At 38.8% G+C, this 26,075-nt stretch overlaps 3 protein-coding genes across 5 annotated transcripts; 1 reads left to right on the top strand and 2 right to left on the bottom strand.

The window, feature by feature from the left end:
* Window positions 1–1,624: 1,624 nt before the first annotated feature.
* LOC103442646 (glucan endo-1,3-beta-glucosidase 12) lies at window positions 1,625–4,156 on the bottom strand. The gene is made up of 3 exons (XM_008381451.4): window positions 3,907–4,156; window positions 2,496–3,812; window positions 1,625–1,916 (listed from the first exon to the last, which is right to left on the bottom strand). Exons 1-3 carry the CDS (start codon window positions 3,989–3,991, stop codon window positions 1,876–1,878), a joined length of 1,443 nt encoding a protein of 480 aa, XP_008379673.3. The 5' UTR covers window positions 3,992–4,156; the 3' UTR covers window positions 1,625–1,875.
* A 10,945-nt stretch (window positions 4,157–15,101) lies between these two features.
* On the top strand, window positions 15,102–16,801 carry LOC103442645 (small ubiquitin-related modifier 1-like). 2 transcript variants are annotated; one of them, XM_070805472.1, is made up of 4 exons: window positions 15,102–15,312; window positions 16,232–16,381; window positions 16,544–16,603; window positions 16,674–16,801. In XM_070805472.1, the coding sequence occupies exons 1-4, from the start codon at window positions 15,235–15,237 to the stop codon at window positions 16,683–16,685; spliced, it is 300 nt and encodes a 99-aa protein (XP_070661573.1). In that variant the 5' UTR covers window positions 15,102–15,234; the 3' UTR covers window positions 16,686–16,801. The 2 variants fall into 2 exon arrangements, with proteins under 2 accessions (XP_070661573.1, XP_017190055.1); XM_017334566.3 differs by having other exon boundaries at window positions 16,544–16,801.
* Window positions 16,802–16,962: 161 nt separating this feature from the next.
* Window positions 16,963–22,149, bottom strand: LOC103442644 (uncharacterized). Of its 2 annotated transcripts, none has more exons than XM_008381448.4 (10): window positions 21,629–22,149; window positions 21,406–21,497; window positions 20,907–21,048; window positions 20,512–20,781; window positions 20,278–20,425; window positions 18,460–19,632; window positions 18,102–18,340; window positions 17,934–18,007; window positions 17,453–17,561; window positions 16,963–17,328 (listed from the first exon to the last, which is right to left on the bottom strand). In XM_008381448.4, exons 2-10 carry the CDS (start codon window positions 21,468–21,470, stop codon window positions 17,296–17,298), a joined length of 2,253 nt encoding a protein of 750 aa, XP_008379670.2. In that variant the 5' UTR covers window positions 21,471–21,497; window positions 21,629–22,149; the 3' UTR covers window positions 16,963–17,295. The 2 variants fall into 2 exon arrangements, with proteins under 2 accessions (XP_008379670.2, XP_028963832.1); XM_029107999.2 differs by having other exon boundaries at window positions 21,677–22,087.
* Window positions 22,150–26,075: the final 3,926 nt, after the last annotated feature.

The following is a 26,075-nucleotide window of genomic DNA, read 5'->3' as shown; positions in this document are numbered from 1 at the left end:
AAAAATAGAAATGTGTGTACCCTTTTCTTTTGAGCAAGGAGAAATTTATAATTGTGACGGGAACAGAAATGATACATTATGTATTTTAATAAAAATTGTGAGAAATTTTATTTTTTAAGTTATTAACTTTTTAGCATACATATCTCACTATTTATTTAATGACATATGTGTAACACCCATGTACCGATCACACTGGAAAAAATTTCTAGATATGCATTCGGCAATTTTATTGTCATGCAGGAAGCTAAGGCTGTCATTACCTTATTCTCTTTGGTTTCTATTTATTTTGGGTGATCGGCACCTCCTATTTGTCTAAGAATCTAAACAAGAAAAAAAAAATGCCATAGGTGACACATCCGTCCCGAAGGATGACATGCTTATGCAAGAGAACAGGATGTGTGTACTTATTGATATGGAATTAAAGAAAGTAATTTTGGACAGGGTTCCGGTTGATTCCTTATTTCACATGTTATAATGTTGCATCCTTATTATGTTTTGATGCATAGCATGACATATTTTCTTAAAAATGATTAAAGACTTGTGATTTGAGTTTTGCTGTTATATATGATTATATATACTCTATTTTCTGGGAAAGTATACAGGTTTTACAGCGATGGGTTAGAAATGTTGTTAAATGAAATGTTTTCGAAAAACTTTGTTTTACTGACCCACTCAACTTTGTTTTGCGCCCCTCCAGGTTCAAGATAGCAGAGCTTTGGTGGCCACAAGGAATCCAACAGTGTTCTGACAGAATTCACAAAAGTAGGACTCACCCTCGGGTGTTTCATCTTAGTAATTGTATTTTTTTAAAAGCTTCCGAACTGTGTAAATGGTTACGTCACTCTCATATGACGCCCAGCATGCCCTCCTTTGGGACGGGGTGTGTCAATAGGAGACGAGAAAAAATTACTTACACCGAGTTTGATATCATAAATGAAAGTGTTAAGTTGAAAGTTAAATTGCAAGACATTATTATGTAAAGTTTTAAAAGATTTTAGACGCTAGGCGAGTTGCAGATTAAGAAGAGCTTAGACGACAGATTAGGCAAATTTAAATAAATTTATTATATATCGTAATATATTGAAATACATAAACAGCAAATTAGAACAACATATAAATTATAAAATACTAAAACATAATAAAAAAAATAGAAAACAAGCATATATTAGGTATTCATCTAAGTATCTAACAAGCTTTTTACAATTTATTGAAAAAAATAAAATAAAAATAAAAATTATCTATTTTCTATTTAAATGAGAATCACCACCTAAGCGCTATTTAAATGAGAGTCACCACCGCTTAAGCGGGTGCTTAGGCGAGTCTGGACAAACATCTAGACGGGTGTTTAAACAGACCTAACGGCTAGTTCTTAATTTTCAAAAGTCTAGAGATATAAATAAGGACAGTGACTAACTGCTTAGCACCTAAGCGATGGTAAACAATGATTTTTAAAACAGTGTTATTAAGTCATTATTTTGAGATATTAAGTCATTAAACCAGTGAAAATTCTTTTAGGAAAATCAATACTAGATCGCTGTTATTTCCCATGAGGCCATGATCCCTATTGATGATATATAGAAAGCATCCAAATCCAAATGTACTGTCAGATAAACGCATCCAATTGTTTTTCACGTGTCCAAAAAATAATAGATTCTTGGTAGATTTAATGAATCAAGATCCTCGAGGTACAGCGCTATAGGAATTAAACCAGAAACTACTAAGTATATAATTATGAACATAATAGTTAGGTTAATAACCCTAAAACAGAAATTAACAAGTAGCTAAGCAGAATTAGGCTAAACAAACCCCCCCCCCCCACCTCTTTTGCCATAAAATTGCTAACCACACCCCCATCATCTTTTCCTTTTGCATTCTTCAGTTTCCGTACCCAGTCGGCAGCTCACATTTCCCAAACTCTGCAACAACAGAAACAAACACCAATGTTTTATACTAGTAAAACAATATTACGATTTTACCAAGAAAAGCAAATATCTATGCTTTTTGCGCTTTGTTCACCCAAGGTAAGGAAAGGGATTCCCTTGCTCTTGATTTATCAAATCAGAAAATTTGTGTCAATAAAATTTTGATCCGATTAAAAAAAGAATTTATTTTAAAAATTATAATAACTTCATCCGTTAGATTAAATCTTATTAAGACGGATTTCTTGATTTGATAGATTAGAAAAAAAAATGAGGAAAGACCCTTCCGCAGGTAAGACCAACGTAAACAGTAGAAGGACAGCACATCCAAACAATGGTCACGTGACCACCATTTGTTGTCCCTTGACCCGCGTGCAGCGCTCAGCGTGCACCACTTTCCAACGTTTCCTGGACCAGAGTCAAGCTTTCACGCGGGACTCTCAAAGGACTATAGTGTCCCATTCCATCCGGCGCATTTTAGCAAAACCACCATAATAACACACTAGCATGCGCCGCTATTTTATATTACATGCAAAAAAACAATTGAGTGGGATGTGAGAAGTTAGATATACGTACTGGGTGGTTGAGAGACGACGTAGGCCGCCCCGCCAAAATAGCACGTGCCGACTCCGCGTGCCTTCTTTTGGTAGTAACTGTTGAAAGCGTATGAGGCGTGGGCCTCCAGGGTGTTGGGATCGTAACACGCGGACCCCGGCTGGATCTGATGGCAGTCCGCCCCGCCCTCACCGCAAGCGTAGTCTAGTCCCGCCTGCAGCTTCTCCTTCCCGGCCTCCCCATTCGCCACGCACCACGTGCTCCCGGTCAAGCTCTTCGACACGTCCCCGTTGACCGGAGCAGTCACCTGCTGGTTTCCGGATACCGGCGACCGGCGGTCGTGGTAGTTCTTTAGCCCTTCGACGGTAAACGGTATGTCGTACACCTTCCGCTCGTTGGGGAAGAAGAGCCCGTAGTTTCTCTCTGATGTGGGACCGAATTTCTTGTCCTCGTTGAATAGAGCGAAGAGATAGACGGTCAGATCTGCTTTGGGCCTCAAGGGGGTCCCCCCGCCGGTCAATATCCGACGGACCAGGTTGCCGTTGTAGGCGGCTGCATTCTCCACACTCGCGCCTACTTCAACCGAGTCGCCTTTGGACGGCCAGCCCGTTTCCGACACAACCATGTTGATGTCGTCGTACTTTAACGCCGACATGGCGGCGAAAACGGCGTCGATCTGGGCGTCGAAGAGGTTGAAATAACGGAGGCCGTTGCCGGCGTCCACGACTCCAGGGTTTTCACGGAAGAGGGCATAGTCCAAGGGGATGACGTCAGAGTTTGACTCGTAAGCGAAGTAGGGGTAGCAGTTCACCATGAGATAGGACCCGGTTTGACGAAGGAACTCTAGCATGGGCTTGAAAACGGGTTCAACGAGTTCGGGACGGAATGAGCCGGCGGAAGACGGGTAGGAGTTTTGCAGGGCGCTGAGGGCAATGGGGGAGGAGACTTTGATGGATGACTCGAGCTTGAAGTGGACGAGGGCGGTGTGGATGTTTTTCATAGCGGAGATGAGGAACTTGGTGGTGTGGTGGGTGTCAACGAAGACCTCATTGCCGACGCCGATAGCTTCGATCTGGGTGTTGGGGTGGTAAGCGACGACGTTTCGCTGGACCCAGTTGGTAGCGAAAGACTGAGACTTGGCGGCGGAGGAGAGGAGCTCGTTGGGGAGGTCGACGGTGACCTTGATGTCGGATCCAGCTAGGGCCCGGAGCACGGCTGGGTCGGAGTCGAAGACCTTGACCCGCTCCAATCCTTGGGACTTCAGAAGTTGCACCACCTTGTACGCCGACGGCAGGTTGTCGGCGATTCTACCATAGTTCACTCCGACCGAGGCAGCATCTGCAAAACGCATCACAAAACAACATATCAGAATCCAAAACACCATTACAAGATACAGAGAAGGAGAACATTGTAAAATTGCTCAGCATTTTACCCGCTAGAGATGAAAAGACAGAAAGGAGGAGCAGGACGGCGATGACATGGCGTTCCATGCTCTGGTTCTTGGAGAAGTAGAGCATCGTGAAAGGTGGAGAGCTTCTTCTTTCCTCTTCTGGCTTTTCTTTGTAATTTTGTACGGCGGAGGGGAGTGACAGTGAGGAGTGGGGGGGGAGGTGAGGGGGTTTTATGACTTTAGCGGAATAACGTGCGGATCGAGATGGCGGGACCCACGTGTTTGACGCGACGAACCAGTCGACCATCTTCTCGTCCACTTTTGACTTTGGGCCTTACGTCGTGGGTCCACCCTCTCACGTTGTCCCACAAACTCGACCGTTTAAAGCTTTACCTAACATGGATTAACTATGCACATGCAGATAATAAATTGCGTTCTACTATTGTACGTAGTACGCTCCTTGGGTTCGTCAAATTTCATTTATTTTTTGTTGTTAAATAATTGGTTGTTTTGTGTGAGGATTTTGACGATTTTTAAATTATATTTGTTCAATGTAGATCATGTTATAAATTATTGTAATTTTTTTATTTAAAATTAAATATAAACAGTACTTGATAAAAATTAACAAAACAATTTACGATGAACGAATATAATAAAAAAACCTAAGATCCTCTCTTCGTTGTTTTGGTTTGATTTGCTCCACTGACCTATCCTGTCGAATGAGCTGGAATCTTGGAACGGGAACATACTTACATAAAACGGTCATGTTGTGCCAGTGGACTTAAAAAAAATTGAGATGTTGAGGCAACATTTTTACCGTTTTTAATTTAAACTTACTTTTTTCTTCTTTTTTTTTCTTCATAGAAGTATGATAATTCATTGCAAGTAAATTTAGAATACATATAAATTCAGGATAGTGTGCATATTGAATCTCAATAAAATCTTGTCGGGAATTTCATCTCAGTCAAAGGAAAAAAAATGTCCCGCACAACATAAAAGACCTATCCTCAAGTGTCAATCCATAAATAAATTCCGAACTATCTTCGAACAAAATATGCAACTCATAGGGTCTTCAACCCACTAAACTTACTTAAAACAGAGACGTTGAGACGACAAATTTACATGAAGCATGTCACACTCGGTGACACCTAATAAATTTGGAAGAATGCCACATTTAGGTCTTGACTTTCTTGTAAATTGTAATTAAGTTTGTAACGGCACTAATGAACAGTGTTGATGCTAACATAGGATGCTATGGGGTCCATGGGGATTTAGAGGAATCTACGTTTGGGGGAATAATTGTATTAATAAATAGAAGAGATGAGGTCATGATGTTTTCCGACCGTTGGCTTCTACCTGCTATAAGTAGGGGTAGAAAAAATTTCCAAAAATACCGAACCGAATCGAAAAAATTCCGATCCTAGATCAAAAAATTTCCAAATCGAAGTTCTTGAAATTTTCAGGATGTTATCCAGAACCAATCCCGAAATTTTTGTATGGGATCGGAATTGGCTTCTCGATATTTCGGAAATCCCATACCGAACCGAAAATAGATAATATTAATTATGATATATATATATATATATATTTATACATATATATATATATATATTATATATATATTATTCTTTTATAATTGGTGCTAGTAGTCTCTAATTCATGTTCTGCAACCTGGAATGCCCTACACCTTGCATATTTTTCATGTTCTGTTTGATATTCATTTGGATTTTATTATTGCTGCTGCCATGACTGATGATTTCAGAAGGCTTGATTCTTTTGTCTCTCAACAGATTGCAAAAAAGGTTTAATTAATTTGAATTTTGACTCTGATAAAAACAATCAGGCATGCCAGTGTTCGATTAAATGGTAGTGTGAATGAAATGAAATTCCTAGTTCATGAATGTGTTCTTGAATTATATATTTGAAGAACAATTCATAATTTCACATTTCAATTTGGAATTCCCGATTTGTCCCGAAATCCCGAAAATATTTCAGGATTCCTGAAAATTTGGTTTGGGATTGGTCTTCAAATTCCCGTCCTGAAAATTTTCAGTTTAGAATTCGAGATTCTAGTTTCAATATGGTATCCCATACCGAACCATCCTACAAGCAAAAGGAGCAGTCCTTAACGGGAAAGGGAAACAACAAGCCCATTTTGTGATTATTGATTTATGCCGTCACTTATGAACTATGATTTTCTTGGGTATTGAGAGGTGTTATAATTAGGCAACTGTTCTTGGCAAAATTCATTACGTAAAAGTTCTATTTTTTAGCAACGTTCCGCAGCTAAAATATGACATGTTTGAAATTGTTTGGCAGTCATTCTTGTGCGCAATCAAGGATATTCTCGCAGTGATGGAGCCAAGGGACTAGATCACTGGCTCATCCTGCCTTTTTTTCTTCTTGCTGCTATAAGATATGTTGTTACTGCATATCAGTCTAATATCTTTTAATTCAAGTGTGTTCTCAATTCAAACTCTTTTTTGTTTTAGGCCATTTCTCATTTTTCTCTTCTCCTTCTTATTCCGGTGCAAGATTCACTTCCGCTCTTTATTCTATCAACTTTTCTTTTAACTCATATTTAAAAAAAATTCTTGCTTACTTTGTACATCATGTTCAAGTTTCTGGGTTTTGTGCAATGTTTTTAATTCTCTCTATTGAATTTCAGGTCATTCAATTATTATATAACTTAATCAAATCTCTTATGTTCTAAGTTCAAATTTACCTATGTATGTAAGAAGCCCTCCCACGTATAAATTTTTTAATCCTCTACTACATTCTCGATTGCTAAATATGCAGACAGGAGATGGACAAGAAATCTCGTCTCGCCTTTAGATTGACCAATTGAAATCATTTCATGCTGCACACTCCCTTCCCCCCCCCCCCCCCCCTCTTTTTTTCTCCTTAATATCCATTAAATCATATCAAAGGAAAAAGAGCAGCCTGTTGAAGTTGCTTTCCCTCCTTCCCTCCCTCGGCCATATCTTAAAAGCCCATTTTGTTCTTGTCCACGATATTGACAAAGCACATGCATGTTTTTACTTGTTTTTGTTTCAAACACATACATATTTTATTATGTCCGCATCATTGATGCAATTATATATTTTACAAAATAAGCTAAATTTGTATCAAACTCACTACCGAGGAGCAAGGAGGGGCAGCTGCTCAAGCCTATGAACAGTCGTTCCACCCCTCTTGTCCTGTCGGAAGTGATGGCTACGCAGCCCACGCTCTGGTTTTTTGAGTTTCTGCTGTTGCGCAGCATAGTGTTTTTTTTTTTTTTTTAATTCGTAGGTAAAACGACGCTGTCTAGTTTAGTGATTTAGAAAAATGTAAGTGGGACGACGTCGCGTTTAACCCATTAACTCTTCACCCCGTTCCCCTATTTCCAAAACATATCAGAGCACATAATAGCGCCATTTTCACTTTCCCTCCTTCCAACCCCAAACACTCAAAGGTTCGTTCTTCGCCAATTCAATTTGTTTTTGCACAAACGTTTTTTTTTTTTGGGTATTTGAATTTTGTGTTTCATGTGAGATTTCGGATTGAAAGATTTTATTTATTTTTTGGTCATTTGGGGATTCCCAATTGCTTGATTGATCGGTTAATATTGAAACCCTAAGCGTCTGATGCTTTGTCATCAAACAACGAAATTAGGAATGGGCCGCCGGCAGAATTTGATAGTCTTCCTCCACCTATCTCCAAGTGTTTGATATTCTTCCTCCATCTATCTCTTGCACTGCTTTTTGCTAGTCATACACTCCATGTGTTTAATTTAATGACTCAAAGCATTATCTGACTAAACAGTCCCGGGGGGCAATGTGAATCAAAATGAGAATGAAAATGGTGGTAATTCTGAGTATACCGTTGTTGATGTTGAGGTAGTGGACGAGGAAAGTGAGGGTAATAGAGATGAAGGGGAAGCTGATGTCCTAGCTAATTTGTGTTGCTACTGATTTCTCTATCAAATGGATATTATAAGTTGATCGATAATGTCTATTGGTTTGTAATGGTGGATTAGAGTATATAAAAAGGATTTGGTTGTCTAAATTTGTATTGAACAAAATTAATATTGTCCATTATTTAAAAGGATTTGGTTTTCTAAATGTTGTTGGGATCTTTTACCCTTTTAAATTTCGCCCTTCCCCTCGGTAATTCTTGACTTCGTCACTATTCACACTATATGACATTCGAATCTATTGTCTTCCACTTATAAGTTCGGAAAGAAAAAAAAAGGAAAAAAAAAAAAGACTTTTTATTTTTTTTTGGCAAACAGGACTACATTAACCAGGCAAGAGATGCTCAACGGTACAATGAAAGCCAAAACACCGGCAATCAACCAAAACACAAACAAGAAGTAGAAGACCCGACACTCCAAGCAAGGCGCAAAGTGTCCCCCCTAGCACCTCCCATACAAAATTAAGACGGGCAAGGTAAATCATCCTTATTTAAAATATGCACAAGTAAAGACGGGGGTCGATCAACCCAAGACACATCACACATCTCCACACACCTGTGCACAAAAAAAAAAAAAAAAAAAAAAGACTTCTATGCTGTACTATTAGATGATTTAGACCATATGCAATCATTGGGAGCTAAACTTATCTCCGGACAATGTTTTACCCCCGTAAATAATATTATAAAGATTACCGCATGGCTGATTTTTACCATATCTAGTCATGCAGGACTATAGTTTACTCCCTACATAATTTATTACCTTTACATACAATTAAGAGAAACTACGGTAAACACTCACACATCTACCGATTACTATTATGTTTTGTTCAACACGCATTCATTATTTTAACAAATAAAATCTCAACATGAAAAAATAATACTAATAACTCAAAAATCGAATTTAACACATCCATTTTTTATCCTTTTTTTTGGGGGAGGAACTTTCATGAAAATGGATTGAGCTAAGTTTATTTTAACAAAAAAATCATGCTATAACTTTATTTAATGAAAAAGATTTAAATTTTAATAAAAATGACAAAAAAAATAAATTTTAATCAAAATGACACAATTTGAAAAAAAAAAAAAAAAAAACTGATGCATGGGACCTATACATTGTTTATGAACTGAACACTATTTATGAAACTGAATTATACTATACTATTAATTGGGTCAATTTAAAAAATTATTTTCAATTACCAAATTAAAATTTCGTCATATTTTTTACATACCTACAATAATAAATGTAGATTTCCATCCAATTTCTTGAGCTTGGGTGTCATCTTGAAGAAATTATTCCTTGTGCACAATCGATATACCACGTGTTATTATGTAAGTTGTGAAATTTTTTATTTTTTATGTTATTTAATTTTTTTAACACAAGAATCTCACAACTTGTATAAAATGTACCACCCTGTATTCCAATACATTGAAAAGTTTCTCGTCATCATAACTACTATTGGAAAACAACACCACAAAAACAAAACTGGAGAATGTAATTCAATTTGAAGTACTTTTCTTATTCTAAGCGAAAAAAAAAGAAATCTATTAATGTAGCTGACAATGTGAGAAAATGGTGGGAGAAAAAAGTGGAGTATGGAAGGGAAGGGATGGTACGCGTAAGGGTAGGCATGGATCAATTCAGGCCCAAAATTGAAGGAACCGAACCAGACCCGTCTGTAAATAAAATGGAACAGGGCGGGTCAGGTTTTGGATTTTTCAAAATGGGATCCGTACCTAACACAACCTGTTGCAACGAGCCGGTTCCTACGGGTCCAAATCTTCGCTCACCCTAAGTTTGGTCTTCGTCATTTTGTTTGTTCCCCTCCCCAGCGTCTTCGCCATCCTGTTGTTTTTAGATATAGTTGGTGACTCTCTTTGAATAATGGGTTGATGAGTCGAACTTCTCAGCCAAATAATGTTCTAGCATATTGTCACCTGCCATTAACAATAAGACAACATGGTTTCTTCATCAGATTGTGAACACAAAGCATTTCCTTCATAACAAAATTTAGTGATTCGACTGATTTTGGTCTCATCAACATAAGTCTACATGGGCTGTAAAGAAAGAGAATCACATTCAAAATCATCAGAATCAAAGTCAGACTCCTCCTCATCCTCTTCATCAAACCCTTCAGTGGCTAAAGCTGCACCTTTCTATGGAGGGAGAAAAAGCAAGCAAAATGGAAGAGTGACAGGGAAAGTGCAAGGAAAAAAAAAGGGGAATAGAGAGCCAATAAAGAAAGAAAATGAGCTCCTTTTGAGGTTTGTGGAGACAAAGAAAGGAGACGGAAAAGGAGCTTTTGAGGTGGGTGTGTCAGAGATCGAACGACTAAGAATTGGGAGAAAAGACTAGATTACCAAACCAGAGATCTGATAATTTTGTGAGAATTGGGAGAAACGGTTCCAACCGGGGCCCTGTTTCCTAAGGCTTTTGCACCGTCCCATCTTAATAATTTTGTGAACCCGCCCCGGCTTGCCTCGTTTTGTCTTTACAAATTTTAGACCCGCCCTGAACCGCATGGAACCAGCCCGCCTTGTGGGCCTAAGGCCCGTTTGCCCACCCCTAGCTATGCGCCCTAGCACAAGTTGTTTTTTTTTTTTAAATTATTCTTTTATCTTTATCATTAAATAAAGTTAGTAAGTGATTTTTGATTAAAATGTAAAAATTAAAAACTTTTTTCATTAGTTTTTTTTTTTAAACAAATGATATTATCTATATTAACCGAAAAGATGAGTTTAGCCTCACAATGAGCTATTGGTCCAAATTCATCTTTGACGATATCAAACTTAATGTCTCTCAGTTATAAATAAAGAAGAGTACTTCTAAATCATAATATTAAGTAACCATCATTTATAAAAAGCTTTTCAGGAAAAAAAAGATGCCAAGACTGTTGGAGAGCAAAGCAATAACGCAAGCAAAATGACAAAACACATTCAAGTTATTCAACAATAAAGGGACCTGACCCAATTCCACAACAAATGCCGTTGATTTCAACGGCACTAATATCAGAGCCCTTCTTGCATCAGCTGCATTTTATTTCCATGCGGTGCTGCTGCACTATAGCAATTCACATTTGTGTGCTGCACATGGTGGGACCGTCGTAAAAGTAAACCAAGGGCAGGTGGGCAGCTGGGTATGTGTAGCTTGCGCTGGGCAAAATTTGGGCCGATCTCTGTAGCCTCATTTCTTTTGGTGAGACTGGTTTTGTTAACTTTACGGCTAAATTTGGCAGATAGCTCTTTGCGGAAGATTGAGATATTTTTAAATGCGCCAGGACCTGCTCTGATACATTAGATCATCTCCAATCAATACAGTCAAAGAGTTATAGGACTAAAAATATCTCGAAATAATACGAAAATCGTCTCCAACTAAGAAATAGGCCAAATGGCTTGTTGGCCTCACTTGGCCGAAACCACCAAATCAGGCCAGTAGGCTGGCCATTTCCAGCCAGCCCGATGAGCCCAGCCCTTTTTTTTTGGATGAATTTAAAAAATATATATATATTTCTAATTTTTTTTCATGCATCATTTCTCATATACTTTTCATCATTCCATATTATCCTACCTCATCTTATTTTAATTCTTCACATTCTATTCTCTTCCAATAATCTTTCCTTTAATTTTTTCAATAATTTTCAAATGGCCACATCTTTCAATAATCTTCCAATATGTCTAAAAATCTTATTTTAATATGGTAGTTTAATTTAATTAACTATATTAATTCAATTAAAATAATAATTTATGTTTGGCCTATGACCTTTTGGCCTTCTCGGTTGGAGATGGTTTTTTGTCAAAAGACTATGTTTGGCCTATGGCCCTTTGGCCATCTTGGTTGGAGATTGTATAAAATATGGTATGACATTATTCATTAAAATATAATTTCTTATAGGGCTACAGGGCTAAACATAGCCATTTGGCCCTCATTCAGTTGGAGATAGCTTTAATGTCATCTCCAACGAATGGTCCATAGGGCCGAAAATAGCCTGAAAACCGTTTCCAACCAAAAACTAGGTCAAAGGGCTCGTGGGCCCTAAGGGACAAAAAATGGCCAAAGGCCAACTTGCTGGCCCAACCTAACCAGCCCTGGGGCGGGCCATAAATTTGAATGCAACGGCTAGCTAACGTCAAATTAAAAATTCTATTTTTTTTCCTATAACTTCCTAAGCCATTAAACAACATTAAATAACATTAAGTAACATGAAACATGTCACAGCCCATACCGAAAATATATATCGAGGACGTGAAATGACGATGCTGCCCTCGATGTTACTTAGGTGGGTGTGTGATATACTATATTCATAATGTTTATTTTCCTAAGTTTGGGAAATTTTATTAATTAAATGTGGGATTGTTTGTGTGGTTAAGGAGTTAGGAAAGAAATGGATGGTGTGGATTTGTGTTGGACCACACACACACACTCCCTGCTCTCTCTCCCTTTCCCCGTGCCTTCTCTCCTTCTCTCCCTCTCTTCCCTCATGACTCTCTCTCACTCTTTCCCTCTCGAAGTGTACGGCCTCACCCAAGAACCCTCTAAACTTCGCAGATCGAAGCAAATAAGGTATGATTCTTCATCCTTTTGATGTTCTGAGTTGAATGATACTAGTTTTAGGAAGTGAAACCCTCGGAATCGTCGTGAAACCCTAACCCCGAAAATGTGCACTGTTCATGCACACGTGAAATCTTACATTTCAGGGAATTTCAAGCTCACAGTGAGCTTAAGGACATCCTCACGAGCTTCGAGGTACTTTGTTAGTAACATTTGGACGTCGAATGACTGAGAACGGAGTCTTTCAAAATTGGCCGAATTATCGTGCTTCCTCAGGTAAAATCTAGTGGATTTTAGACCTTGAAACTAGTCCATTGTGATTCTACATGTTGAGGGCTTCAAATTGATATAAAATTCGAAGAAAACGGTTCAGAAACGAAGGAGAACAAGCGATTACAAAATTTGCCCAGAATCCGGCCGCCAGAAAAACCAGTCCGGCGAGCCTAGGGTAAAAGACGACACGCGCGGCGCGTGGCCTGCGCGTAACCGCGCGTCTGGCCGTGCCTTGGCTCTCGCGTGGCGGCGCGTGGGGCTTCCAAAATTTTTTCTAAAAATTTCTCGACGTCCGTGACGTCGAGTAGGTCGATGTGGTATATTCATATACCTAAATTGGGCACCGTATGAGAAGTTATTTCGAATTGTTGGTTATGTGTTTTAATTAACGTTTTTATAGTTGTTTCGCATATAGGTGACACCTATCCCGAGGACGAGCGCATCCAGGGACGTCACGGGGGTTACGACCCATCGACTTACCAGTTAGTGGGCAGTTTTGTTTTCGTATTACCTATATACTACTGTTTTTCCCAGAAAATGTATTTATATGAAAATATGTTTTAAAATGCCATGCACGCAATCGATGAGATATTTGAATTGATAATTGATGCATATATATATGAATTGACGCGGTGGACGCACAGGTGAGTTTTTACATTATTCATACGATTTATTTTTATGTGAATTGCATTGGAAGCTCATAACCTGCACCCTAGGTGTTAGTGCTTATATTATTCACCACACCGCACACTCGCCTTGGATCCAAGTAGGTGAATGTCGTACAGACCATGTGAGGGTTCCGACATGCTAGTCGTATAGATCACTAGGTGTGATTCCGACTAGTGGGTGACCTTAGTTATGCACGCCGATGATTAATGAGATAAACACTAGAGCGTATTCTTACACCTTTCATCGTACAGACTACCTTACGTAGTTCCGAGTGACGTGCAGAGTAGGGCCGTATAGGTCACTGTGGTGACTTCGGCTGAGTGGGATATTGAGCTATAGAATCAGCCATACAAGACCACTGTAGGGTCTCCGGTTGATTTATTATTTCACCTGATTTATATCGATGCATTCATATTATATTTTGGCATGGCATGGCATATTCTTTCTGAAAAGCGTTGAAAGATTGTGAGCTGAGTTTTGATGATATATATATGTTTTTATAATAAATTTCTGGGAAAGTATACAGGTTTTACGGTGAGGGGTTAGAAATGTTTTAAATGAAATGTTTTTGGAAAATCTTTGGTTTTACTGACCCACTCATTTTTGTTTTGCGCCCCTCCAGGTTCTAGTTAGCAGTTGGTGGCTCACGAGGTCTTTTTCGGCGTTCTGACAGACGTTCTTCATGTAGGACTCACATGCGGGTGTTGTACTTTTAATTATAGTCCTACTTGACTGCACTTGATACCTACGCTCTGAATTCGTGTGTTTTACTTTATAACTTACTCTTTTATGCTAGTAGGTTATTACTGCTAGTGGTTGGTTTAAATTTCTTCATATTTCTATTATATCTTGCTTCCGTGTCGCACTTTTGGCTACGTCACGCTCACGTGACGGCCGGCACGCCTTGATTCTAGGATCGGGGTGTGTCAAAACAACATAAAAATTATACAACATAAAAATAAAAATAAAAACATTTAACAACATTCTCATTTTTTCCTATAAATTTAAATTGTTGTAGTTTTTAAATTTAAGTTGTTGTAGTTTTTAAATTTAAATAATAAATTATGTTTGGCCTTATGGCCCTTTGACCTTTAGTTGGAGATGATTTTTTGTCACAAGGCTATGTTTGGCTATGGCCCTTTTACCCTCGGTTGGAGATGGTAAGAAATATGGTCATACACTGTTTTTTAAAATATTAATTTCTTGGAGGGCCAGAGAGCTAAAACGAGCCCTCTGGCCCTCATTCAGTTGGAGATGGCCTAAGTGTCATAATAAAAATAGTTGAATATGTTAAAAAAAAATATTAGCTACTCATATTATGACACTAGATGTACCAGACCGTTGGGCACCCTGAAAATTCTCTCATGAAAATGACCTTACAAGGGAATATTTTAAACAAGAGATTCGAACCTTTATACATGTGCTTTATATTCTAAATCTAAACAACTCACTGTCACTTAGTACTACAGTCTGGGGGTATTTCTCTTTACTTGGAAATGAGAGGTCTCACGTTCCACTCTCGTGGATGGCGAATTCGATACCAAATTAGGTTGCCAATTGTGTAACTTAGCCGAACTCCTCTCCCTTTAGTGTAAAAATGCTAAAAAAAGAAAGAAAAAAAATCTAAACAACTCACTTGTTAACAAGATTGATTTATCCTTGACCCAAAAGCTTATCGGGCCTGGAGGATCTCAAAGGCCCTGTGTAATTAATGAATTGGGAATTTGAGCCCAAATACTGGAGATTTATGAACCTCACAAGGCCCATCAGAAACCAATCAAACTCTTACACGTATAGGAAATCCATTGCCGGATGTACTGAAAAGAGCGTCGGTGGTATAGAGATTACGGAGGAGAAGAACCCTAATTCTGCTTCTCATACAGATTACAGAGGAGGAGGAGAAGGAGAGGAAGAGGAAGGGGAGGATGTCGACTCCGCAGCAAGAAGAGGACAAGAAGCCCAACGACCAGGCCGCCCACATCAACCTCAAAGTCAAAGGACAGGTCTTTATTTTTCACCATCAAACTTTACCCTTCTGTATATAATTTACTTTTTTTGTATTTTTTTTATATTTCTTGTTATGATTGGGGTTTCCGATTCGCTTGGGATTTTAAATTTCTGGGTTCTGAGAAAAATTTGGGTTCTCCCCTTTTTTTGTTCGAAGAATATCTGTTTAATTTGTTATGATTTGAGTATTACTAATTATTTTTTTGGCAAATTAATGCATACATTAGTGGGGTTGATCAATTTGCACAGCCTGTTTTTTGCTGGGATTAGGGCATTAGATTGATGATCTGATTAGGGTGTGTTTTGCTGCTGTTTTGTTCATGTATTTGTTGTCTGCCATCTGTTATTGTGATTGTGTCGATATCTTATTTACGCCTTTTGTTCTTGTTAAACTACTGTTGGTTTTGTTTACTTGGGAGCAGCCTCTCCATAAATGGGGGTAAGGCTAGCCGACATTCACCTCTCCCAGACCCTGCGTAAAGCGGGAGCCTTGTGCACTGGGTACGACCTTTTTTTATGATCATGGCGGTTTCGCCTCGCAAGCAATTGGTTTTGTGGTCTTATCGTTTTGCAATACGCTTGCCATTGTTTTATGTAGTCGTTTGTGATGACAAATGGAGATGTGTTTTGTGTTTAATGGCCTTTGGAACTCCAGCTTTTCCGTATGAATTTAGTTCTCGCGCTGTTCCTTTTATGCGATTGACAGTTTAGTGCACAAACTACTGATATGGTGAAATGTATCCGTTACAACACTTGTTCGTCTAATTCCGTCGTTGTGATGGAGTTTGACTCTTCCTACTTGGTGATTGCAAATTTGATTATGAGTGGTGGTTAAGACAGGTTGTCGTCATGAAAACTGTGCGAATGAGATGTTGCGGTGCAGGATGGAAGTAATGCTTTTGTATTTCGTTGCAGGATGGGAATGAAGTGTTTTTTAGGATCAAGCGAAGCACTCAGCTGAAGAAGCTTATGAATGCATATTGTGATCGCCAATCTGTGGAGATGAACTCAATTGCCTTCTTGTTTGATGGCCGTCGTCTGCGAGCAGAGCAGACCCCTGATGAGGTCCTCCTCTCCACTCTCTCACATACGCACGCTCACGATTGCAAACGCTTGATGCACATTGATTAACTCGCGATTGCAAACACTTGGACGCACATTTGCGCACAGCCACTTGCGTTTTCTGCTTATGTGCTAATTGTTTGTGACCTTTTTTTCGTGTTTCAGTTGGAAATGGAGGACGGTGATGAGATCGATGCAATGTTGCACCAAACTGGAGGAGCCGTACAGATTTGATGCTACCATTCTCTTATTGCAAGCGGAGGAACTTGTTCTATGGATTGTAGGTTGTCAAGTAATAGGAGTTTAGTTTTGTTTAAGACATTTCTTAGTTGTTAATCATCTTTGTTTATGTTGCTCGTTCTGCAAAACGTCAGTAACTCTTGTATGTGGGATTTGGCATTTATGTATTTAGTCTTTCCTTTATATTTGGATCCAAATTATGATTTCTGGTTAACGAGGAGGACTTATACGTCGTTGTGACATCCCAAATGAACAAAGATGTGCCATGTGAGGCTGTTAAAAGTTAAAACACATAACATTGTGCTACTGGTTTGGGATGTTACAGTAGCGTTTTTGGAACTTCATTAGTGCAAACACTCATTCGCTATTATATACACTGAACTCCATGGTTTGCCCCTCTACAATTCACAAATAGAAACAAAGATTGGAAAGAATTAAGGACAAAAAAGAAACCGAGCTCTTCCTATGATGTGTATTCAGACATGGGTGCTACATGCACGAGAAGCACCTTTTACATTCTCTGGTATCATGTCGCCGTCTCGACATCTTTTACGTTCTCTTGTTTGGCCGAAAGCGTTTCATACATTGTCGAAGGTGGTTTTATACACAACGTGGCAGGCACTTCCCAAACAGAGTACCGTCTCGATAGTGTTATCCTCCGACAGCTGTGGGAAACACTATTCAATGTTGATTTTCCTTGTTACTTCAAACTGCAAAGCCAAAACCAAAATAATCGGTTGACAATTATCGGTGCAGCAATTCTATCTCTGTGCTACAACCTTGTGCAGGGAAGTGAAATTCATGATCTAAAGTTTCCCACATTAGAAAACTAACCATATTCCGAGTCTCTCCGGTGGGCCTATAACGTCTTGAAACTTCACGCCATGATCTCCGGGTTCGATCCAGGATTCTTTGGATAAACTTTTGCATATGATTGTAAATGCTGTAACAATCACATAAAATAATCATAAGCACAGGTTTATAACAAAATCTTACATAGGTCTACAAATAATTAAAAGCAATTATTCGCACTGCAGGACCGGGAGAAACGGGATATTATTGATCATGCTGAACTGCCAGTGACTAAATAGGCAAACACCATAGTGCTAAAAAGACAAACTACCAGTGAGCAAACGTTTTCCAAATCAATAGAATTGAAATCTCCAACTTCACCATCAGCATATTCTGTCCTGGGCATCAAATACGGTCTGAAGACGGCCTAAGCAACCATGACAGATGTGTATGCATCCCACAGAGCGGATAAATGCAGATCACTAAAACCAAAATAAGGACGCCAAAGAAAATAAGAGCGTACCTAAGGCGATGCCTGTTACAAGCTATGAAGAATGCAGCAAAACCATTTAATATACTCCTGACAGCACGGAAAACCTGAAACCAAAAAACGAAGAGAATGGTGATCAATAAAACCATTCTAGCAGACACTGTTACAAATAGAAACTACATAATACTTTTTTCTTCCAACCTGAGAAAAGAGGTCATTCCAAAGTGAACGCCATATGGAAACTTCAACCGTTTTCACAGTTGCCTGAGAGGCTGAAGCAAACCAGAATATGCTGCTAATAACTTGCCATATATCTCGAAGCGTATCATATATACATGCACCAATAAAGGCTATGACATTGGCTAGTGCAAGGACCATGCGAACTGGAGCATAGAGTGCTTCCCATAGAATCCTAAATATAGGATATACAATGGAAGTTCCTGCAACAAAATGTAAACAAGAGTACATGGGATGAATACAAGATTTTTTTTGTGAATTGTACAACGCCATTGATTATTTGAATCAAAAGATGGGTAATCCAAAGAATTTCACGACCTACCAATGCTCCAGACAGTGGACAGGAGAAATAATATTGGAAACACTAAAACCTGTACCAGGTTCCCCACTAGACTGCGTGCAGATCCAATCAGAATCCAAATGACTGAAAAGAGGTTCTCTAACACATCAACAAGCATGTTCCATACTGGAAGGAGGAATCCAAAACACTCCACAAGAGGTTCTGCCAATGGCTGAGCTAGTACTGAAAAAAAGGAGAGAGTGGTACTCTTGATCGCCAGAAAGCACTGAACAGCTTTCTGAGAGTGGTGTAGAAATAGCATTGTTCCCAAGTACTTAATCCTTGATATCATCGACCAGGTCTCTATCCAATCAAATAGAGGTCCACAAAGACGAGATGCAGTTACCTTCAGAACTGGAACATTTTTGTATAGGTCAAAAAATCCAATTAGAACAGTGACAACTGAGATCAGCACATACAATGCTCTTGCAAGAGGGCACATCCACGGGCGATAGATATGGCAAAACCCTGGGTATGACTGAAGGAAGATAACCCAAGATGGAAGCCCAGCCTCAAGCAAAGTCAGTAACCGGAGATCAGACATTATTATTTCTCTAAGTTTAAATGGGAGGTCACGATCATTGAACCTGAACAAAATCAGCACATCCCTGTACTGTGTAGATCCAACAGCATCTAGACATTCACTAGTATAGGTATTGACAGTTACAGGTATAGCATCTTTGCTGAACAGAGTAGCTTTAACGCTATCTTCAGAGTCACTGATATAGGCCCTCGCGGTAACCGGTATATCATCTTCAGAGTCACAGGTATACATCTCAGAGTTTTGCATTTCATCTCCACAGTAACAGGAATACGTCTCAGAATTTTGCATTTCATCTTCACAGTAACATTTGTACATCTCGGAATTTTCAGAGTCACTGGCAGGGCTTTGCGTTTCCTCAGAATAAGCATCTACTTCAACTCCACCACTACTGCACGTGGTTATTTTCCTTCTCTTATAGGGTCCAGTAGGTGGAGGTGGTGAATGTGGTACAGCGGCCCTATTTTCACAGGTGTCAGAATGAACACTAAAATTGTGACTGAAGCAGTGGAGAGAATCTTCCTCAGACGTTAGATTGTTGTAGGAGATATTTTCATCAACAACGGCCATAGTTTCTGTCTCTGGATACTCTTCAGCATCATAGAAAACTTCTCCTGGAAAAGTAAAATTTAATTAAAATTATAGAATCCTCATTTCAATTGGTAGTAAAACAATACTTCATGCAGATAAAGAAATTTTCCAAATATAAATCTATCCAAATAAACCATCAAAGGAAAAATGTCCAAAAGGAATTTCTCCCTGTGAGCTTCAAGGGATCCGTATTCCCAGTACTTTTATGAAGATTATCCAAGTAATTAAACAATGTATCTCATCATCTCACAATCTTGACTTCCATTAATGCTGGTGTTAGAACTTTTTAACGTTTAAATCATAATACGTATCACAGAATTCTATTCTCAAGCAAAACTCATACAGATTCAAGCAAAGATGAATACATCACGCCTTAAGGCTCAGTGCATGTCAGAGATCTAATATTTTTTTCTTTAGAAGGGACATACCTCGTGAAACAACTCAATGAAGCTATGTCAATTATTAGCCCTAAAATTTCTCTTACTGTTTTCAATACTGCACTAATTGTTTTGACTAACCAAACAATTGACCACTAATGGCATCCCCATATTCCTACTACGTACACAAATCCCATGCTCATATGCCATAAGAGGAAAACCCCATGTCAAAAATTTATCAACACGTCGATGACCAAAAAAAAAAGGAATCATGAGGGCAAAGAATGCTACCTATGGCAGAATTCAGAAGTTCTTTCAACTGTAGCTGCTCAGAGACTGTTCCTGAGAACCATGACGATATGCAGCTTGCAGCTTGAGCAATACTGTCAAATTCCCATCTTTGCATGACTTTAGCCTCTATAGCCAGCGATGTATCAGTCTGCAACGGACACATAAACTATAGAACACGAGCACTAACAAAGAACTAGAAACAACTGTTCAAGGATATAGAAAAAGGATCGATACCTGAAGCTCATTGATGTAATTGATACCTCGGACATTGCTCCATGCAACTTCAAATACAATAAAACCATACAAGGTCCTATGCAACTCCCTGCTTAAAAGTAAAGAACTCCGCAGCTTCTTTACAGGTAACAACACCTTCTTCTGATGCTTGATTAATGAGAACCACCTAGCAAGCTTCTTTGGTTTTGCAGGCTTAGGTCTAGAGCAAGCATCATTTCCTTCCGTTCTCACCTTCCGTACTTTAGTGTTTGCAAAAGGAGACAACCTTGACTGAAAAAATCAAACCAATATAAACTTTGATCCTAAGTGAAATACAATTGAAAAAACAAATAAGTTGAAAAAACAAGTAAGTTGAGTATCAATGAGGGTGTAGTGACTACTGACTAAAGTCTGACCTTGGTAACCATCAATTGCCACAAGTGCGCTGACCGCGAACCTAGGTCGCCCAGCCATGGCCGATTGTCCACCAAGATATAGAATTTCTTGCTCTCGAGGGCCAGGAAAAGGCTAAGATCCGAAAGGTAAGACTGCAAATCTCTGCAACCATATAGCACAAAGCACAAACCAAATCACTTCATTTACATAAAAAGAAAAAACCCCGAAAACATCAGTACATCGTATGTTTCAAAAGATGAAAAATCATACGGTTTTCTCTGCATTTAGCAATACTAAATTACAGTCTTAAGTCTTAACAAACACACACTAGAGCTGAAAAAAAAATATATATATATATATATATTTTTTTTTTCAAGCAATTAAATTTATGCCATAAAACCCAATTCTGGCCCAGAAATATTGTGTTTGTAGGATCAAAACCAAAAGGGTACTTGAGAATTTAAGCAAATTAAGTAATAAAAACTCAAGTAGCAAATGTGGAATTCTGAAGAATGTTACCCAATTTGCAAACCGGTGAGGGGGAAAATGCAGCGGCCACCGTCACCTTTCTTCATCAAATTCATGCTTTCTGCCCAATTCTTCACCAAACACTGCTTCCCACAATTCCCATTTCACAGATTAATAACAACCCAAAATCCAATATATAAATACACAACGCTATACATTGAATGCATGTTAGAGAGAGAAAGGGGATAGAGAGAGAGAGGGAAAGGAGGAGGACCTTGTTGATAAAGAAGGAAATTCCATGGAAAGAAGAGAAAGCAATCACCGGCGAACTTCATAACAGAGGGCAAAGGCACGCCGGAAGAAGGAAAGAGATAGAATGGGAGAGTCCACGTGGACGAATCAACGGCGGAGGGAAGCAGAGCCCTTTGGAGGTTTCCAGAGCAAAGGTCTCATCTTTTTTCCAGATTGTATTTCCGTTTTTTAATTATTAAATTTCCTTCTTTTCCTTCTTTTCTGGGATATTTACGATTTGCTTGGATTCGAAGGCGACGAGGAAGGTGTCGTGTCCGAAGGAGGAGAGGGGGCGGGTCGACTCCACAGGGACACGTCGGTTGGGGGGGAATTTATGAGGAGGATGACGGGAGCAGCCGGGGAGATGGGTATAATGGTAAATTCGCCCTCCTGCGGATCTCATGTGCAGTGCTTCCCGCCACCACTTTCTCTCTTCTCCTCTGTAGCTGTCGTTTGGGGGATGAGTGAGGGAGATAGAGAGTCAGAGAAATTTCTAAAGAGGACAAGAGGTGCCTGAAATTCGACGAAATCTGGGAAGTTACCGCGCGACCTGCGTGTCAGCCAGCTATTATCGCCTGCGCTCGTCTACATGCTTTGTACCATGTGGTTTAATCATATACCGTTTGTTCTCGCTTTGGCCCTTGAATTTTACCGTCCTCTCATACTTAACGGAGCCCACACATTTACGTGTAAATATATAAAATATTTATAAAAAAAAAACAGAGGAATTCTAGAAAAAATGTGGAAGAGAGAACGTGGGGTCTTTTATTTTTTCTTCTTTTATAAATTAGAAACTCCATATGTTTTGATAAGCCTGGAAAAATGGTCAAGGGTAGATGGGACGATCGAAAATTAACAGGTGTGGATATCCAAAATTGTATTAATGAAATTTTTTTTGTCAATTAAAAGATGGTGAAAAGACATCTTTGTTTTTTATCACAACAACAAAATTAATGACAGTAACGTAATTTTGCAAAACAAATCTACTATGTACTTTATAGTTTCTTCTTGTACTTCATCCAAAATTGAAGGCGTGGATTACAATTTCTTTGTTTTTTTCAACCCAAATTTGAATTTCCAAGTTTCCAAGTCCAATTTGAAAGAATAAAAATGAAGGCTGACAGCCGGACAGCACATATATGGTGTGATGAGCATATTTTTTGCAACTGATTAAACGGAAATACTAGCAGATTTAACAGAATGACTAAAGTGACGTAACATTAAAAGTTTGAGGGTTAGAAAGTTAATAAAACTAAAAGGAAGGATCGAAATGGAATGTGGTTGCTATCCAACGGAGTAGCCCGCAATGGTATTTGTTGGATAAAGTCAGAATGGCAGCAAAGTTGACTTTGGTTGGTAAAACCGGAAAATGGTGTATGTAGCGTGTGCCCACGCCAACATCAAAAAATGTTATTCAACTAGAGTAAAATAAGATTCGGGTTTTGAAGTCAACCATCTTCAATACGAATATAAGAATATAGGGCCGTTTGTTTGACCTTCTTAAGTTTCATTGGACTAGACTGGCTTACTAGTCCAGTATTTGGTGCAAGCGGGACAAAGTTTAATGGGACGAAGTCGGACTCGTGCCGACTAAGTCCTTCACTGCGTGGTCTTAGCGAGGCCCCTCAAAACGTTTGAGATTGCTAATCCCATCTCCGAGCTTGCGTTGTGTGCAACAGTGTCGTCTACAAGCATGCCTCTCTGCAACTCCATTTGCCTCCATGCCCAGATCTTAAACCCAGATTTGAAACCTAACCCACCCATGCCCATATTCAAAACAAAAAAGCAAAACGAAAACAACAATCCCAATAAAAATTCTTCTCTCTTCCCAGAAAATTCCGAGGCGTGAGAAACAAAGGTAGCAAAGTCCATGGCCATGGGTACCGAGATGACGAAGCCTCTGCACAATTTCAACTTGCTGTGGGATGTGAAGTGGGTGATGTTGATTGTCGGTGGCGAGTGGGATAAGCTTGCTGTGGGATTTGAAGTGGGTGTAGTTGATTGTGAGAGGAAGCAAAGAGTGAGAGAGAGAGAGAGAGAGAGATTGACAAAAGAAATGGGAATCCAGATATTTGAGAAATGTGGTTGGTTTGTGAGTCAGTTCTCTTCTTCCAATGGTAGAAGATAGTTTTTTATGGAATGACATAATAATATTTGTTTTTTTAAAGGCAAAAGTAAATTAAAAATGTCAATTGGCTAATGTTAATTTTCATTAGTTTCCAAAAAAAAAAAGGAAAACTAATGAAAGGGGCTTGAAAACTTTGAGTTTTAATGATAAGGACAAAATAAAGGGTAAAGTGAATAGTACCAGGATTGACTTTTTAGTGTAAAAATGTGGTTTTTCGTTAAAGTGAACAGTACCGGGAGCATTTCGTTAAAATTCCCAAAAAAAATCCATTATCCTGCTTTTTAGTCCGACACTACACCAAACGCTTCATTAAGCTAGTCCAGCTTAGTCTAGTCTAAGTCAGTCCAGCTTAGTCCCTGCAGTTAGTCCAGTCCGGTACAACAAACGCACCCATAAAATCTTGGAATTAGAGGAGAAAACCAAAAAACTCAAATCCACCCACCCTTTTTAGAATCAAACGTAACAAGATAATGTGTCATCCCAAATTTGTATCCTCTCTCCCATAAATTAGAGAAATTCAAAAAAAAATAATGCATTGTAAAATTCAAAAGAATAAAAAATTCCAGTGTAAGACAAAAGAAGACGCACTTACAAAAACAAATATAAATCAAGACTTCCGAGCACCGGTGCGGGTTGTTTACCCTTTGATTCTTAAGTCACTCTTAGCCTTAAAGGGTGCATATATTCGAAGTTGATCACAAGTTTATTACTAAGTCCTTATTTGTTGTAAATTGTATACTTTGAAATTGTTTTCAGTCGAATAATGAGATCCTACAATCTCTCTGGCCAACATAATTATTAACTACCCAACATCTACGAGATTAATCTACATCAAATGAGTATATTGTCACAGTAACATCTTGTGCCAATTATACCATGACATAACTAGTCTCTCTTGCGCATGTTGGTTAAAAGTTAAAATGCATGGGCTAAGCATGATCCGTGTCAAAACAATCTCAACCGTTGCTTAGTTATTCAAATAAAGCAACCGTTCAGATTTAATCCTAGCAAAACTTTGGTTAGACCATGGAACGTTTTGAACCTTTGACTTTTGGGATAGACATGCGGCCTTTCTTGGCTAGCCTGTGGGCCGCTGCACCGTAGAGTATCCTTGCATAGTGCATGACCCCACCACGATCAGGAATTACAATGATTAACAGCGGGACCCGCGAACTCCTTGGCCGCATCTGAACCGAACAATCTGTGATTTCGTGGTAGGGCCCAGGCAGCGGTTGGAACGGAACCGTCGTTTAGGTAAATAATAGAGCAAGGCCAGAGATGCAGCGTGACGTTCATGTGCCGGGGATGTGGATAATTTCATAAGATGGGGGAAGCAAGTGTCTCCAAATCCTCAAATTCTGAAAAGAAAAGGAAAAAAACAGAGAAAGCTGTCAAAGGCCATGCATGAGGCATGTTATTGGAAGTTGGATGATGATTCATCTTTTCTGTAACTTGCTGGCAGCTGATCTGTCATGCGGGGCCCACTTATCTACATTTGGTAGGAAAAGGATCCTCGTCGAATCCTTTTTTTGAGGATCCGAAAGATTTTGTGATTGTGATCGTTCATCGTACATCGACGTGTTATATAACTTGAAATGCGTATAAAAAATGGTGAACTGCATTTTAGACCATCTCCAAAGGAGATGTCCAATTTTAAACCTAAAATTTAAATTTGAAGGCTTACTTAGCACTTTGGCATCTTTTAAACTTTTGATCTCTAGCCGATATGTCAAATTTTAAACATAAAATAATAGTTTATATGTATTTTCTTTGCATTGGGAATGAAAAGAAACAAAGGGAAAATGGTTTAAACCAATAAAAAATTAATAAAATGCATTTAATAATTACTTTAAAAAATTTGAAGGTGCTGTCAAATTTGGCAGCAAGGGAGAGAGATGTTAATCCATGTCATGCCACATCAGATTTGGCTTCTCGATTGAAAAACATTAATGCTGTCTTTTATTACCGTTATTGCTGATTTGAACATTTTGACATCTCATTTGGAGATACTCTTACACATTTTAACTTTGGGATAATTTTCAATTGGTCACAAAATTTTGATTTTCTGTTGATGCGCGTTAAGGTATTGGAATTGCTTCAAGGTGTTATTTTGGTTTGATTAATTGTATGATAATTAACGTGAGGAGTTTGAGATTCTTATATGAGCTAACATGTAAACTACTTTTGCACGATATTAATTTACGTATCGTTTTGTTTGTTGATCAAATCATAATTCGACATGAATACAACACGATATGAACAAACTCGAACACAAACCATTACCATCTCCAGACCAAGTTAT

The sequence above is a fragment of the Malus domestica genome, chromosome 09 (assembly GCF_042453785.1).
Source record: "Malus domestica chromosome 09, GDT2T_hap1".
Taxonomy (NCBI): Eukaryota; Viridiplantae; Streptophyta; class Magnoliopsida; order Rosales; family Rosaceae; genus Malus; species Malus domestica.
The sequence above is the reverse complement of the archived record's forward strand: the minus strand, read 5'-3'. Positions and strand labels throughout refer to the sequence as shown.